Below are 17,500 nucleotides of genomic sequence, written 5' to 3'. Positions count from 1 at the left end.
GCCGAGTACACTTCTGACGATACCAGCCACAGATGCAGGCGAAACGTTAGGAACAAGATCTACCCGACCACGGCCACACAGCCTGGAAAACCCACAACAACCACTCCCCGAACAATGCCATAGGGCAGTGATGGCGAACCTTTTCAAGACCGAGTGCCCAAATGGCAACCCAAAACCCACTTATTTATCGCCAAGTGCCAACACGGCAATTTAACCTGAATACTGAGGTTTTAGTTTAGAAAAAACGGTTGGCTCCGAGGTGTGCGTTACTCGGGAGTAAGCTTGGTGGTAGAAGGTGGCTTTGCTTTGAAGCAACCGTGCAACACTTCCAACTGGTGAATCATAACCCTAAGAGGGTTTACTCAGAAGTAAGCCCCATTGCCAGCAACCGAGCTTACTACCAAGTAAAGGATCGTGCTTTAATTCTTCGCATGAAAATCAGTGGGGTTTAACAGCGTTTAGCAGGGTTACCTACACTGCTTCCCCAAACCTAGGTCTTAGGTTTAATGCTAATAATCGAGCCCAGAGGCCCAGGCCAGCCTAGATGTGTGTGTGTGGGGTGGTGGGAGCGACTCTGTTTGCGCGTGCCCACAGAGAGGGCTCTGAGTGCCACCTCTGGCACCCGTGCCATAGGTTCGCCACCACTGCCATACGGTCCACCTTCTGAAGTGTCAATAGTCTACAGGGAAACTGACTTGGGCCGCCAGGACATCGATTGTATCCGTGGGAGATCGCCAGGGAGTAAAACTTCTGATTCCTTTGTGACTCTTCTCAGAACACACCGGGGTTGGGGGGTGGGGGGGTAAAGCAAAGAAAAGGCACTCTGTAAATTCTCATGAATTTATTATGAGTTTATACGTTAGGAGACTGAGTATCAGGTCTTGAGGCTGAAGTCAATAAGCAGACTCTGGATGCTGGATCAGAAGTCTTCACTGATAACAGCTCGTACCTGGCTCTGAGAAAGCCAGTTAAGAACATAAGAACATAAGAACTAGCCTGCTGGATCAGACCAGAGTCCATCTAGTCCAGCTCTCTGCTACTCGCAGTGGCCCACCAGGTGCCTTTGGGAGCTCACATGCAGGAGGTGAAAGCAATGGCCTTCTGCTGCTGCTGCTCCTGAGCACCTGGTCTGCTAAGGCATCTGCAATCTGAGATCAAGGAGGATCAAGATTGGGAGCCATAGAACGACTCCTCCTCCATAAATCTGTCCAAGCCCCTTTTAAAGCTATCCAGGTTAGTGGCCATCACCACCTCCTGTGGCAGCATATTCCAAACGCCAATCACACGTTGCGTGAAGAAGTGTTTCCTTTTATTAGTCCTAATTCTTCCCCCCAGCATTTTCAATGGATGCCCCCTGGTTCTAGTGTTGTGAGAAAGAGAAAAAAAAAAGCAGCTTACAAATTCAGTTCGGCCTGACTATGAAAATACAGTTGCTTTTAGCCCCTCAGAGTTCCCGCTATAACCCCCCCCCTCCCTGTTTCCCACGGACTCTTTAGTTTGGAGAGGAGACGTCTGAGGGGGGATATGATTGAAGTCTATAAAATTATGCATGGGGTAGAAAATGTGGACAGAGAGAAATTTTTCTCTCTTTCTCACAATACTAGAACCAGGGGGCATTCATTGAAAATGCTGGGGGGAAGAATTAGGACAAATAAAAGGAAACACTTCTTCACACAACGTGTGATTGGTGTTTGGAATATGCTGCCACAGGAGGTGGTGATGGCCACTAACCTGGATAGCTTTAAAAAGGGCTTGGACAGATTGATGGAGGAGAAGTCGATCTCTGGCTACCAATCTTGATCCTCCTTGATCTGAGGTTGCAAATGCCTTAGCAGACCAGGTGCTCGGGAGCAGCAGCAGCAGCAGAAGGCCATTGCTTTCACCTCCTGCACGTGAGCTCCCAAAGGCACCTGGTGGGCCACTGCGAGTAGCAGAGTGCTGGACTAGATGGACTCTGGTCTGATCCAGCAGGCTTGTTCTTATGTTCTTATGTTCTTAATACCACAATGGAAAGAATGATGTTTGGGAGTTGAGCATCTCAAGGCCGGCGCAGCGATAGTTCCTGGCCACCTGCCGCCCAGCCCCCCTCCCGCTGGGCAGGTGCCAGAGTTGCTTGTGGTTAGCTACAGTTACTAGCATCAAAGGAAAGAGAAAGGAAAGGAAAAGATCCATCAACATATCAGAAGGTGAAGACGTCTCCCCCCTCCCGACAGCCAGGTGTGAGTCCTTGCACCCAGGCTCAGCTCTTCGGTGGCAGGGGAGATCACATCCTGAGTTCCCAACTTTGAAGGCATATTTCAGTGCAGAATAGCTGCAGGTAACAGCCTCTCTCCCCTCCCCACAACGATAGGATCAAGGTGTGCCCTCTTCTCTCACGGCCCTCTGTAAACGCAACGTGTGCCAACTGACCAGGAGACACCCTTTCCACACAGGGGTTGTTCTCTGCACTGGGTGTTGTCCCTGCTCTCGAGAGAGGAAGACAAACACACCTCTGTGCGCTACACCCGTCCAGCTGGCTCGGCCTCTCCCTCTCCCGACAAACTCCGCCACTTCCTCTTCTGGTCTCGCTCCTGCCCTTTGAGTCGGAAACGTGATCTTATATCCTCCTGCGGGCAGGTCAGGGGCTGGCAGCCAACTTCCTGCGGGGTACCTACCTGGCACAGGTAAGGCTGCTGAGGATCCTTGCAGGTGAGATCCCTATGCCAAGGTTGTCCTACAGAGACGAGCAGCTGGGGGAGCTGATATTAAGGGGAAGGGAACTTTCCCTGAATAGACCTTTGCACACAGCATTTCTCACAAATGCCTGTCTTCCGTCTGACCCTGCAAGAGGTGGCGGCTGGCTGACTTATTCTTCGGAGTCCCTGTTTGGATCCCTCCCCGTTGTGTTTATTTGAACCGGGAAGTCAATACGCTGAACTCATTTTTATCCCCACAACCATTATGCTGATACCAACCTGCTGGAACCAGAGGTGGGATCCAGCAGGTTCTCACAGGTTCCCGAGAGTAGGTTACTGATTATTTGTGTGTGCCGAGAGGGGGTTACTAATTGGTGATTTTGTCACCTGATTTTGGCCTTAGTGACGCCCCTCCTCTCAGCAGTAGTGCGCAGAACTTGAAGCAGTCTAGCAGGAGGTGCACCGGCGTGCGTGGCGGCCTGCGCCTGCGTGCATTCGTTTCCCGCCCAAGGACCGGCGCAGCGGCTGTGTCCTTGCCACAGCCCTGCCCAGGAAAGCCCCGCCCCCGGGATGCCCGGCCATGCCCCCGTCGTGCCCCGCCCAGCCCCATTGGCGCTACGCCACAGTTTGAATCCCACCCCCATGGGAACCTGTTGCTAAAATTTTTGGATCCCACCACTGGCTGCAACCCTCTCCCCTCAACAGCTTGCTAAGTTTCCCAACAGTGTGTGGGCCAATTCATGGAGATTTGTGGGTGGAGTTTGCAGAAGAGGGGATCGGGGGGGGGGGGCAGGGGAGGACCACAGGAGGGTATAATGACGTAATGTACCTTGCAAAGGAATCATTTTGCTCTGCAGAGAAACTTATTTTTCTTCTTCTGGAGTTCCGTTGTAATTCCGTGAGACTGCCAAGTCCCACCTTGGGGGGGGGGGGGTTAGTAATAGCAACCCAGAGGCATTAGAGGGGTGGCACTCCGGGCAACAGCTTCTCCGGGTGCCCCTCCCCCCCACTGCGCCCCCTTACCTTAGTTGGAGGGAGCCTGCCACGGGTCGCCCCTCAGCCTGGTGGGGCCGTTCCTAGGGGAAGGGTGGGGGGGCTATTCTCCACTTTGCCCCCACGTGACCAGCTGGCATGCGCCTGAAGACATGTGTCCCCACATGGCTAGGAATGCCAACCTCTAGGTCGGTTAAACATCCAAGCAAGCACCTGTATGATCGTCCCAGGGCCTCTAATATTAAGAACATAAGAACAAGCCAGCTGGATCAGACCAGAGTCCATCTAGTCCAGCACTCTGCAACTCGCAGTGGCCCACCAGGTGCCTTTGGGAGCTCACCTGCAGGAGGTGAAAGCAAGGGCCTTCTGCTGCTGCTGCTGCTGCTCCCGAGCACCTGGTCTGAGAAGGCATTTGCAACCTCAGATCAAGGAGGATCAAGATTGGTAGCCATAGATCGACTTCTCCTCCTCGATAATGTTAAACTATTTATTATATATAATTACTGCACTACTTTTTCATCATTCCTATTACCCATCTCCTCCCACTTATGACTGTATGACTATAGCCTGTGCTGACATTTCATTTCAATTTATTTCATTTTATTTTATGATTTTACATTTTATGGTTTCGTTACTATTGATTGTTTCCTGATTGCTTATTAGATCTATATGACAATCATTAAGTGTTGTACTTTATGATTCTTGACAAATGTATTTTTCTTTTATGTACATTGAGAGCATATGCACCGGAGACAAATTCCTTGTGTGTCCAATCACACTTGGCCAATAAAGATTCTATTCTATTCTATTCTATTCTATTCTATTCTATTCTATTCTATTCTATTCTATTCTATTCTATTCATAAATCTGTCCAAGCCCTTTTTAAAGCTATCCAGGTGAGTGGCCATCACCACCTGCTGTGGCAGCATATTCCAAACACCAATCACACGTTGCGTGAATAAGTGTTTCCTTTTATTCGTCCTAATTCTTCCCCCCAGCATTTTCAGTGAATGCCCCCTGGTTCTAGTATTGTGAGAAAGAGAGAAACATTCCTCTCTGTCCACATTTCCTACCCCATGCATAATTTTATGGACTTCAATCATATCCCCCCTCAGACGCCTCCTCTCCAAACTAAAGAGTCCCAAATATTCAATGGACACTTAAGCAATTATAAATGAGCTTTTATACTGTGTTAAACTTAACAGCATAAACAATATCTACACAGGCTTATTATTGTGTGATAATTGACATAAAGATTCCTAAACCAAATAGTCCCTCTACAAAGGGCTCGCAACAACAAATCAACATGAACAGTGTACACGTGGGTATCATTCCCCGGGTGTTGAATGACTTCGTTAAACCTTCACAGTGGCCCGTTATCTTGTAATTTGCACAAGAAAAACCCTTTTCCAAAAAGGCTAATAAATTACTTAAGGTTCTTTTTTGCTCTGCTATATAAGAACTGGCTCTCCAGAGGGTCAAGTGGCGTAGGAGGTTAAGAGCTCATGTCTCTAATCTGGAGGAACCGGGTTTGATTCCCCACTCGGCCGCGTGAGCTATGGAGGCTTATCTGGGGAATTCAGATTAGCCTGCGCACTCCCACACACGCCAGCTGGGTGACCTTGGGCTAGTCACAGCTTGTTGGAGCTCTCTCAGCCCCACCCACCTCACAGGGTGTTTGTTGTGAGGGGGGAAGGGCAAGGAGATTGTAAGCCCCTTTGAGTCTCCTGCAGGAGAGAAACGGGGGATATAAATCCAAACTCCTCCTCCTCCTCCTCCTCCTCCTCCTCCTCCTCTTCTTCTTCTTCTTCTTCTTCTTCTTCTTCTTCTTCTTCTTCTTCTTCTTCTTCTTCTTCTTCTTTTACAGTCTCTGGCCTGTTACTCCACTCTGCTCTCAATACCGGCCCCTTCCGCACCTGCAGAATAATGCATTTTCAATCCACTTTCAATCCTCTTTGCAGCTGGATTTTACTGTGTGGACGAGCAAAATCCACTTGCAAAGAATTCTGGAAGTGGATTGAAAGTGCATTATTCTGCAAGTGCGGAAGGAGCCGGTGACCTTCTGTTGAAGCTTGGAGATCTCCTAGTATTACGACTGATCTCCAGATGATAGGCCCCTTCCGCACATGCAGAATAATGCACTTTCAATCCACTTTCACAACTGTTTGCAAGTGGATTTTGCTATTCCGCACAGCTTCAAAATGCATTGAAAGTGGATTGAAAGTGCATTATTCTGCAGGTGCAGAAGGGCTCATAGACACCAATTTCCCCGGAGAAAATGGCTGCTTCGGAGGGCGGACTCTACAGCATTGCAACCGGCTGAAGCTCCTCCCTCCCCCAAACCCCACCCTCTCCAGGCTCCGCCCCCCCAATCTCCACATATTCCCCCATCCAGAGTTGACAACGCTAGATGCATCGCCGCCGCGTTCGCCTTAGGCCCCTTCCATGCAGCAAAGGAACAGTGGGTTGCAGTTGGCAAAAAGCAACCTGCAGTCTGTGCAGGCAGCGGACATAGCCCACGGAAACAATGCGGGGTGCTGCCACACCTTCGCACGGAGGCGTGTCTCTTTTATTACCTCCATCCCTCAGCTGCGTAGCTATGCAGGCTGGCAGGCATGGACCCCTGCGGCCATGCTGATGACTCCAGCACAGAGGCATAGCAAGGGAGAAAAGTACCCGGTGTACTGATGAGTCCCCGCCCCCGTCCCGCCCTGCCCCACCCTTGGAATGCCCTCATCCAGAGGTGGGATCCAGCAGGTTCTCACCAGTTCCCGAGAGGGGGTTACTAATTATTTGTGTGTGCCGAGAGGGGGTTACTAATTGGGTCCGCTTTCCCATCTCCACGTCCATGCCTCCCCGAGAGGCATCCTGCCTTTGAACGTGAAGGTCCCATATAGCAATTGTGACTAATAATGTCACTCCCTGAACTGGGTTAATCCCTTTCAGGTACTGCAATTCATGGATTCTCAGCCTTTTGTGCCTTTTATCTCCCCAGTCTCTATCAAAGAACCTGTGTGTTTCACCATTGCTGTGTTCAGATTTGTGAGTCGGGGCATTGTCTATAACGTGATGATGATTTAGAAATGACCTGGTGCAAAAAAATTATTGGGGGTCGTGGTGGGATGGCTGCCCATGGGGGGGGCATCCAACTCAGGTTTTGCCCAGGGCTCAGGTTTGCCCAGGTACGCCTCTGCCCCCCTTGCTGAGGGGGGGGGGCTGGCGAGGGAACCTGTTACTAAAATTTTTGGATCCCACCACTGACCTCATCACACCCACACAGTGGCGCTCACCCGCTGCATTGAACCTCCCCCCTGTCCCCTTGGAGCTACGCCTCTGCTCCAGCCCTCTTTCCAGCCCTCCACAACTGTTAAGATTTGCAAGTGTCTGTCACAATCCTGACAACAAGGGGTTAACTGTGTGCATGTTAATTAGCTAGTGAGGTCAGTGTCTTGCTATCTATTCATTGATTAGTCATTGGGCAGTTAATCTGACATTGCATATGTGAGGCAGAGCACGTAGGTCAGAGGTTATAAAGTTAACTGTGTTTTCTTTGTCTCACACACACGAGGTTTTTCTTTGCTACCTGTAAGATGGATTCACCTTAAGAGGTGAATGCCTTAGGCCACGTGTGGGCTCACATGTGCCTAAGTTCTGCAACTAAGTTTGTGCTAGAATAGTAAGGATTTGTTATGTTTATTCCATGTATACCCTACCCTGATTTAGTTAAGTAAAGTTTCTGTTTTATAATCACAGCAAAGGTCTCCTGGTCTTTTCTCTCACTCTGCTTATTACCCAAATAGGGAAACAATTCCCCAACAACAACCCTCTCTAGCTGCCCCCTTGTCTGCCCCCTGCTGGGTCTTCTTCTCAGTTCCTTTGCACATTAGCCACGGCTGCACCCAACAGGAAACTGTGTTCCTGGCTGGAAGTCACCTCACTGTTGGGTAGGTTTGCCAAGCGCGGGGCTGTCCTGTCCACTGCGTATTAGCTAATGGGGCCAAGAGTTGCTTCATATCCACTCTGCTCAATATTGTTAAGTGTTCCCTTCCCTTGTTGGGGGGGGCGTTCCTTGTGTCTGCCAGGAGAAGCTGTAAGCAGAGGTCAGTGTGACTTTGCCATGGATCAGAGCCAGGATGGGCTCTTGTTCTCCAGAGCGTGCGTAATCCTCTCCCAAAGGTGAAAAAAACCTCTAGCACTCAGGGAGGAGGGAATTCAGATTAGCCTGTACACTCCCACATATGCCAGCTGGATGACCTTGGGCTAGTCACAGTTCTTCGGAGCTCTCTCAGCCCCACCCACCTCACAGGGTGTTTGTTGTGAGGGGGGAAGGGCAAGGAGATTGTCAGCCCCTTTGAGTCCCCTGCAGGAGAGAAAGGGGGGATATAAATCCAAAGCTCCCAAAGGCACCTGGTGGGCCACTGGTGGGCCACTGCGAGTAGCAGAATGCTGGACTAGATGGACTCTGGTCTGATCCAGCAGGCTAGTTCTTATGTTCTTATGTTCTTAGGGGTTTGTGTGTGCACATCTGTGTAAGAGAGGAGGTGTGTAGGTCCTGATGGGACCCCCCCCCCAAGTTTGGTGCAGTTTGCTTTAGGGGGTCCAAAGTTATGGACCCTCAAAGGGGGTGCCCCATCCCCAAAATACCCAAAAAGAACCCTGCATTTTGATGCCCCCCCAAGGTTGTGCCCTGGGCAGCTGCCCACCTTGCCCAATGGGCATTATGCCCCTGGATAAAGCATTGCAAGAATAAAATAAAACTACGGCAATAGCAGTTAGATAAGAGGGGCAGGGAGAAGGGGAAAGGATCCCACGTCCTGACCGGAAGACGTGGAAGGATCGAACCAGGACTGGGCAGATCATGACAGATCAGGCTCACTCAGCCAATCCTACCTTACAAGGTTGTTGTGAGAATAAATGCAGGAGAGGAGAATAATATCAGTGGCTTTGGTACCCAATGGGAAAGGGAGAAAAGATACAAATAAAGTAAACAAAATAGAACACCAAATAACCCCAAAACTACTATTCAACAACTGTGGAGTCTCGATTGGCACCATTCGGAGCCATGATTCAGAGGGAAACTCTATGCTGGGGATCATTAGGAAAGGAATTGATAATAAAACTGCAAAGATTGTCATGCCCTTATATAAAGCAGTGGTGTGACCGCACTTGGAGTCCTGTTTCCAGTTCTGGTCGCCACATCTCAAAAAGGATATCGAAGGGATAGAAAAAGTGCAGAGAAGGGCAACAAGGATGGTTGGGGGACTGGAGCACCTTCCTTATGAGGAGAGGCTGCAGCGTTTGGGACTCTTTTGTTTGGAGAGGAGATGTCTGAGGGGGGGATATGATTGAAGTCTATAAAATTATGCATGGGGTAGAAAATGTGGACAGAGAGAAATTTTTCTCTCTTTCTCACAATACTAGAACCAGGGGGCATCCATTGAAAATGCTGGGGGGAAGAATTAGGACTAATCAAAGGAAACACTTCTTCACGCAACGTGTGATTGGTGTTTGGAATATGCTGCCACAGGAGGTGGTGATGGCCACTCACCTGGATAGCTTTAAAAGGGGCTTGGACAGATTGATGGAGGAGAAGTCGATCTATATGGCTACCAATCTTGATCCTCCTTGATCTGAGGTTGCAAATGCCTTAGCAGATCAGGTGCTCGGGAGCAGGAGCCGCAGAAGGCCATTGCTTTCACCTCCTGCAGGTGAGCTCCCAAAGGCACCTGGTGGGCCACTGCGAGTAGCAGAGTGCTGGACTAGATGGACTCTGGTCTGATCCAGCTGGCTCCTTCTTATGCTCTTATGATTCTAAACCTTCCTTTTTTGCTTTTTCTCAGCTTCAAGGCTGCTAAAATGTCAGATGCCAGAATTGACCCGGAGTTCCAAACCGTGGACATGCAAATGGACCCCGAAGAGAGTGGCGAAAGCAAGGCCAGCCCTGGGAACGCTACAGAAACACAGCCCAGGGCAGCTGCGTCCTCCACTCCCAAATTCACTCTTTACCCACGGCCTCAGGCTGACCCATATGATGCCAGGAAGTATTTTGTGACCAGGGTAAGTCAATAAGGCGGAGACGGCGGACCAGTTGAGTTTGCAAAGAGAGGCACGGGAGACAGACAGACATCATCATTGTCCACAAGTTTGTTTGTCTGTGTAAGCTCCCATCAATGTGTGGTCCTGATCCTCTCTTGTAGTCAGGGCTTTTGAAAAGGGTGTTGTGGGTTTTCCAGGCTATATGGCCATGTTCCATTAGAATTTTCTCCTGACGTTTCGCCTGCACCTGTGGCTGGCATCTTCAGAGGATCTGATGGTAGTAAAGCAAGTGGAGTATATATATATATACCTGTGGAATGTCCAGGGTGGGAGAAAGAACCATCTGCATTGGTTGAAAGAGTTAAGGTTTCAACTTGCAAGTGTAATTTGCATGTGTTAAGGGGAATCCACCCATTTTAGCATATGTATGTAACGCTGAAGTTGCATAATCAAATTAGTGAGGGCATTTGCGTAGCATTTGAATAATAAATAAATAAATAAATTTGCCTGGCATTTTATTTATTCATTCATTTATTTATTTATTTATTTTTATTAGATTTAGTATACCGCTCTATCTCCGAAGGGCTCAGGGCGATGAACAACATTAAATCATACATAAAACATGCAATTTAAAACAGTTATATTCTAAAATAGTAGCCCACGAAACCCATATCCAACCCTCCCCAGAAAGTAAAAAATGGGTCTCTATGATGTTATGGGACCCCGTAGCAGAGGGGGCGGGGTGGAGGCACTATCAGCGGCTGGACTCTCCAAAGGCCCGGTGGAACAGTACAGTCTTACAGGCCCTGCGGAATTCTCCAAGGTCCTGCAGGGCCCGGACAGCTGGTGGTAGTGTGTTCCACCAGGCCGGTGCCAGAGCAGTAAAGGCCCTGGCCCGTGTGGAGGCCGGCCGCATCATTGAGGGGCCAGGGATCTCCAGTAAATTGGCCTCTGCTGAACACATTTAATCCATTGAATTGCTTCCTGCAGAGAGACACCCTGTGCCTGGGTGGCGTTCACTAACCATTGTCTTGATTTTAGTTTTCTTAAGTACTGAAAGCCAAATTTTGTTCATTTTCATGGCTTCTTCCTTTCTGTTGAAATTGTCCATGTGCTGGTGGATTTCAATGGCTTCTCTGTGTAGTCTGACATAGTGGCTTTCAGAGTGGCCCAGAATTTCTGTGCTCTCATCAGATGTTGGCAGCTAAGCAGGGTTGGTCCTGGTTGGTCCGTGGATGGGAGACCACCAAGGAAGTCCAGCGTCACTACCCAGACTGTAGGGGTCTCCAACCTGCAAATCTCCAGATGTTCATGGGGATATTGACCAATTATTTCTCTTCTACCATATTTTTTTCATGAACTAGTCTGTAAAAGGTTTCCAGTTTTCTACAAACTTCCCTGTATTAACTGTCCCTTAGTAAAGTTGGTAATTTTGCTATTTTTGAATATTCCGTGACTTTCTGTATCGAGTCTTCCTTTTGTTGGTATTTTGTCGTCTCTCCATTTCTGCACCTACCACATCCTTGCAGCAGTAGACAGCTACATGAAAAGCAGTCTGTATTGATTTGGGACGTCATCTCCCAATAATCCCAACAGAAGAACTTCAGAGTTTTTCACTGTTGTTATTTTCATGGCCAATTGGCCATGCTGGCAGGGGCTGATGGGATTTGTAGTCCATGAACATCTGGAGAGCTGTAGGTTGCAGACCCCTGGCCCAGAGGCAGGCAATCGCCAAACACTTCTGCATGTTTGCTCTGATCTGGATGGCCCAGGCTCTTCCAATCTCATTCGATTTTGGAAACTAAGCAGAATGAGCCCTAGTTAGGACTTGGTGGGAGACCACCAAGGAAGTCCACGGTTGCGAGACAAAGGCAGGCAAGGGCAAACCACCTCTCTGAGCATCTCTTGCCACGAGTTGTGCGGGGGGGGGGGGAGAAATGGGCGGGAAGGTTCTGTTCTGTCACGTTTTTAGAGAGTTGCCGTCCCACATGTCCCTTTTCGTTTGTTCAGCCAGGAGCTTTTGACCAAGCTGTGGAAGACCTGAGAGCCCACGTGGTGGAGAACATGGGAGAAACAGCCCACGGGTTCTGGATTCTCACCGAGTAAGGATCTGTTTGTGTACAGGTGGGAGGGAGGGGTTCTGACAAGTTTTCCCTGGAACAGCCTTGAGAACTTTTATTTTGTTTACCTCACGGTGGTTGCCAGCCTGAAATATCATGGTGGCCTTCAGCTTCCGGCTTGATCGTCAACCGGCTCTGTCTCTCACTGGCCAACAGGCAGTGTGGACCAGATGGCCAATTTGGAAACGTTATCTCTGAGCCTTAAAGCTCGTACCTGGCATTATTTTATTTTATTTTATTTTATTTTTATTTTATTTATTATTGGATTTATATATTTTTGTTGTTGGTTGTTTGTTTGTTTGTTTGTTCGTTTAACTTTTATACCACCCACCCCCAAAGGGCTCAGGGTGGTGTAGAAGAAGAAGAAGAGTTTGGATTTATATCCCCCCTTTCTCTCCTGCAGGAGACTCAAAGGGGCTGACAATCTCCTTGCCCTTCCCCCCTCACAACAAACACCCTGTGAGGTAGGTGGGGCTGAGAGAGCTCTGAGAAGCTGTGACTAGCCCAAGGTCACCCAGCTGGAGTGTGTGGGAGTGAATTCCCCAGATAAGCCTCCACAGCTCAGGCGGCAGAGCTGGGAATCAAACCCGGTTCCTCCAGATTAGATACAAGAGCTCTTAACCTCCTATGCCACTGCTGCTCCTCAAGATACAAGATAAACATAAACAGACAGGGCATAAATTAAAACTAATACAAATATAATATGAGTAGCTGTGTTGGTCTACCGTAGAAGAACAAGATTTGAGTCCAAGAGTACCTTAAAGACTAGCAAGATTTCCAGGGTAAAAGCTTCTGAGAGTCAAACTGCCCTTCATCAGGTATCTGACAAAGGAATGTGTGAAAGCTGTATAGTGAAACAGCGTTGTAGAGTGGTTAGAGTGCTGGATTAGGATCTGGAGATTTGAATCCCAACTCTGCTGTGAAAGCTTGTTGGGTGATCTTGGGCTGTTGTAAGGATAAAATGATGATGGGGAGAATGATGTAAGCTGTTTTGGATCTCCACTGGGGAGAAAGGCGAGGTATCAAGGAAGTAAGCAAGCAAACAAACAAATAAAAATCTGGCTCTGGTGGGTTTTTATTTATTTATTTATTTATACTTTAAATTTCTATCCCGCCCCGTCCCCGAAGGGCTCTGTGGCCATGGTCTGGTAGAACTTGTTCCTAACGTTTCGCCTGCACTGTGGCTGGCATCTTCAGAGGTGGATCACAGAGAGAAGTGTGTTACACAGTGTGTCCCTTCGACAATACAAATAAAAAACACCCAGCTACTCTCACCACTATACCGCACCATTACCATCAAAACATAAAACAAAAGAATGGCAGGTTCTTTTCTGAGGAGGGGGGGGGGGGATTAGCCCAGGCCCTCAAACATGCAGGGAACAGCACCAACATTCACGAATAGTGACATGTCCCTGTGTTTGGCATAACTGTTACAATGAATTAAAATAAAAAAAGCTCGAAGAAGCTCAAGCCGATACAGAATAAAATTAGAGATTTTTATTCAGCCAACTGCGGGTAAAGACAAGAAGTCAGGGGAGCCACACTTAAAATGGCGATGTGTACTCACTTTTATAGTATTAATGACAAGCTACATCAAAATGGCAGTAAAGAATACACCCCAAAATGCCCACATCATCAATCAATCATACAAAAGGTGGAGATTTTCCCTGTTCCCACAGCCCTTTGGGGTTGTCCAGAATCCCCATTGGAAGATATCAGCATTTCACTCTTTGACGTTACATGAACCCAAAACCCTTGTTCCTCTTATCATGTATGTTTCAAGTTGCCCTATTTCTCAGACAAGGAGCCTGAACTTTCTCATAGGCTTTTCCTATGGTTCTCAGGAAGAGGGCAACTTTCTAAGGTATCTTCTGGGTACAGCAGGATCTCAAAAACAGTTTAGTTTGCACATTTTGCATAATTGTGAACAAAGGGGCATTTTTGGAGTTAGAAAAGAATAGGTTTAAGGCCTGCATGATTTCTTTGGTCAAGTGAGCTGCATTATGGTTGCCATCTCTCCATTATAGGAAAAATAATGGAGGGAAAGAGGAAATAATCTTTTTGTTAAATCCAAAACCCTTTTATCTGTCTCTCTCTGACTTTCTTCCACTTGCTCTGACTTTCTACTACTTCTGCGCCTACATAACCAGAAGATTTTATTCCGCCTGCTATAACACTAGTCAGTGGAAAACTCTCCAAGGACTATGAGCCATTTAATTTTGCTCCATTTACTGGGCCTTATATTCTTCCTTTAATCATCCTATTGTTTGTGTGGCAGATCCCTCCATCCCATCCATTCTTTCCTTCTCAGCCAGCGTGGTGGACTCTGTTCTCTAATCTTTTCCTGGCAATTGCCCCCAGGGAAAAAAATGTAAACATCTGAGGGGGCCACAGGAATGCTGACATTTCATTGAGTGTTGAGGGCTAACTTAAACACCGAAGAACCAGTCCATTGGTTATTTACTGATGCCAATCATTTCTGTGCATTGTAATTGGATCTCTTCCACTGCCTCCCTCTCCGACACCCCCCATGGCTGTTAACACGGGTTAACCAACAAAGTAAGAGAAGCTCAAGAAAGCTCAAGCTGATACAGAATAAAATCAGTTTGAATTTTATTCAGCCAACTGGGGCAAAAATAGTATCAGAGGAGCCTAGTCAAAATGGCAGTGTGTTCTTACTTTTATAGCATTACAACAGGTTACATCAAAATGGCAGAAAAGAATACACCCCAAAATGCCCACATCATCCATCAGTCATACAGAAAGGTGGAGATTTTCCCTTTTCCCAAAACATTTGGGGATGTCTAAGACCCTTATTGGAAGGTGTCGGCACCTGATTCTTTGACGCAGGATGAACTAGGGCCTGTTTCTTTCTTATCTCTATTGCCTTTTGTTGCCCTTCTTCCTAGACAAAGAGCCTAAACATTTTCATGTTTCTTTCTTCTGTCTCCTAGAAGAAGGGCAAACTCAAGGTATCTAGTCGGGAACGGTGAGACCTTAAAACAGTTGAGTTTGCACATTCTGTATAACTCTGAACAACGGGCATTCTGTTGGGCTATCATGGCCTTCCTGGGTGGTCTCCCATCCAAGCTTAGCTTCCAAGATCTGAAGCTTGTTCGGTGATCTTGGACCAGATACGCCTTGCAGGGCTGTTGTAAGGGCTAATCTGGGCTACCCAGGGCAAGACAAGGGACTTACAGAAGTGCTTGGTCATTGCCTGTCTCTGCATAGCTACCTAGCCTTCTGTTGTGGTCTCCCATCCAAGGCTGACCCAGTTTAGCATCCAAGATCTGCCCTAACCAGGTCAAGATTGGAGACCAGCAGAGGTGGTTTGTCATTGTTTGCCTCTGCACGGCAACCCTGGACTTCCTTGCTGGTCTCCCATCCAAGTACCAACCAGGACTAATCCTGCTTAGCTTCCAAGACGTGACAAGTTCCAGCCAGCCTGACCTGTCATGATCTGGGCTCTTTATTCTTTCTTTCAATTTTGCAGCAAAACTCTCAGCGCTGCCACCTAGTGGGTGCAAAGCGAACTCCTTGGGAGAAATACAGACAAGCGATCAGTTGCAGACCTAAAGCGGTAGAATTTGGACAGGACGGGTGCTTGCAGGTGGCACGTATTTTGCCCGTGTGCTTTCCTGCCATCTGCAGTGACTTGTGTGCACCAGTGGCGTAGGAGGTTAAGAGCTCATGTATCTAATCTGGAGGAACCAGGTTTGATTCCCAGCTCTGCCGCCTGAGCTGTGGAGGCTTCTCTGGGGAATTCAGATTAGCCTGTGCACTCCCACACATGCCAGCTGGGTGACCTTGGGCTAGTCACAGCTTCTTGGAGCTCTCTCAGCCCCACCTACCTCACAGGGTGTTTGTTGTGAGGGGGGAAGGGCAAGGAGATTGTCAGCCCCTTTGAGTCTCCTGCAGGAGAGAAAGGGGGGACATAAATCCAAACTCCTTCTCTTCTTCTTCTTCTTCTTCTTCTTCTTCTTCTTCTTCTTCTTCTTCTTCTTCTTCTTCTTCTTCTTCTTCTTCTTCTTCTTCTTCTTCTTCTTCTTCTTCTTCTTCTTCTTCTTCTGCCATCAAGGGTGGGGTACAAATGTACTTGACAGGTAGGTTTTTTCTGTTCTGCAGTGTGACAGCAAAAGGTCCGAATGAATGCTGGTTTTTGATTGGCACTTTCATCTGTTCATGGGTCGGCCACGCGTTGACTTTTTCTGGGCTCTCTTCTAGGATCGACCACTGGAACAACGAGAAGGAGCGCATCGTGGTGATCACAGACACGGCTCTGCTGGTCTGCAAGTATGATTTCATCATGTTAAAATGCCTCGAGCTGCGGAGGATTCCCCTGACCGACGTCAGCCGCATCTGCCTGGGATCCTTCACCTTTCCAGAGCGGTCATTGGACAGGTGAGGCGCAAGAGGGCGGTGACAGATTGCGATGGCTCTTCAGCTTAAAAAAGAACCTCCATGCACAAGGGCAGCATACCTCCAGACATCATTTGGCGGGGGGAAATCCTAGGGGAACCCTCATTCCCTGCTCAGAAATTTCCAGAGGCATCAAGTTGGTCACTGCTGGAAAGCTACAAAATACTGGCCAGATCCATCAAATCAATGCATGTCTTTTTAGAGGCAAAGTCTATAGGGTGAAAATGCTCGGGTGCAGGGGTGGGATCCGAAAATTTTAGTAACAGGTTCCCTCGCCAGCCCCCGCCCCCAGCAAAGGGGCAGAGGCGTATCTAGGCAAACCGGAGCCCTGGGCAAAACCTGAGTTGGATGCTGGGGGTTGGGTGGCTGCCCCCCCCATAGGCAGCCACCCAACCACGACCCCCCCCCCAATTTTTTTTTTTGCACCAGGTCATTTCTAAATCATCATCACATTATAGAAAATGCCCCGACTCACAAATCTGAACACAGCAATGGTGAAACACACAGGTTCTTTGATAGAGACTGGTGAGATAAAAGGCACGAAAGGCTGAGAATCCATGAATTGCAGGACCTGAAAGGGATTAACCCAGTTCAGGGAGTTACACTATTAGTCGCCATTGCTATATGGGACCTTCACGTTCAAAGGCAGGGTGCCTCTCGGGGAGGCGAGGGCGTGGAGACGGAAAAGCGGACCCAATTGGTAACCCCCTCTCGGCACACACAAATAATTAGTAACCCCCTCTCGGGAACTGGTGAGAACCTGCTGGATCCCACCTCTGCTCAGGTGTGCATGAGTGGGCAGGCATTGAGAAGTTCAAGAGATGAAGTCCAGTGTAGCTGGGCAGAGGCAAGCAACGACAAGCCACCTCTGAGTTTGCTAATGTGAGGGTTCAGTTTTAGGGAAATGTGTTGCCAAGGGGTCTGGTTGGCTGTAGGTTGGCTGTAGAGAAAAAGGCTTGAAAAGGATGCTCCATCGGGTATGATGTCATAGAGCCCCCCCTCCAAAGGATTATCACCTAGAGCAGGGGTCTGCAACTACTACAAATCCCATGGGGATTGTATACGGTGACCAGACGTCCCGCTTTTGGCGGGACAGTCCCGCCTTAAAACAATTTGTCCTGCGTTCCGCGGGTTTTTTGAAGTGTCCCGATTTTTGGAAGGCTGCCCCACTGCCTTCTGGGGCGTGCCCCAGAAGGCAGTGCAGCAGCCTCCCGTGCATGCGGCCGCAGGAGCGCACTGCCTTCTGGGGCGCTCCTG

At 48.5% G+C, this 17,500-nt stretch overlaps 1 protein-coding gene across 1 annotated transcript in view; it reads left to right on the top strand.

The window, feature by feature from the left end:
• TPRG1 (tumor protein p63 regulated 1) overlaps positions 1–16,229 on the top strand; it is a 36,706-nt gene extending 20,477 nt beyond the window's left edge. The window contains exons 2-4 of the mRNA XM_048506417.1: positions 9,509–9,725; positions 11,715–11,806; positions 16,049–16,229. Coding sequence (XP_048362374.1) covers positions 9,509–9,725; positions 11,715–11,806; positions 16,049–16,229 — 490 coding nt within the window. The remainder of the gene's footprint in view (positions 1–9,508; positions 9,726–11,714; positions 11,807–16,048) is intronic.
• Positions 16,230–17,500: the final 1,271 nt, after the last annotated feature.

The sequence above is a fragment of the Sphaerodactylus townsendi genome, linkage group LG08, assembly GCF_021028975.2.
Source record: "Sphaerodactylus townsendi isolate TG3544 linkage group LG08, MPM_Stown_v2.3, whole genome shotgun sequence".
Lineage (NCBI taxonomy): Eukaryota > Metazoa > Chordata > Lepidosauria > Squamata > Sphaerodactylidae > Sphaerodactylus > Sphaerodactylus townsendi.
Note: the sequence above shows the minus strand (reverse complement) of the source record. Positions and strands in the feature narration are given on the sequence as shown.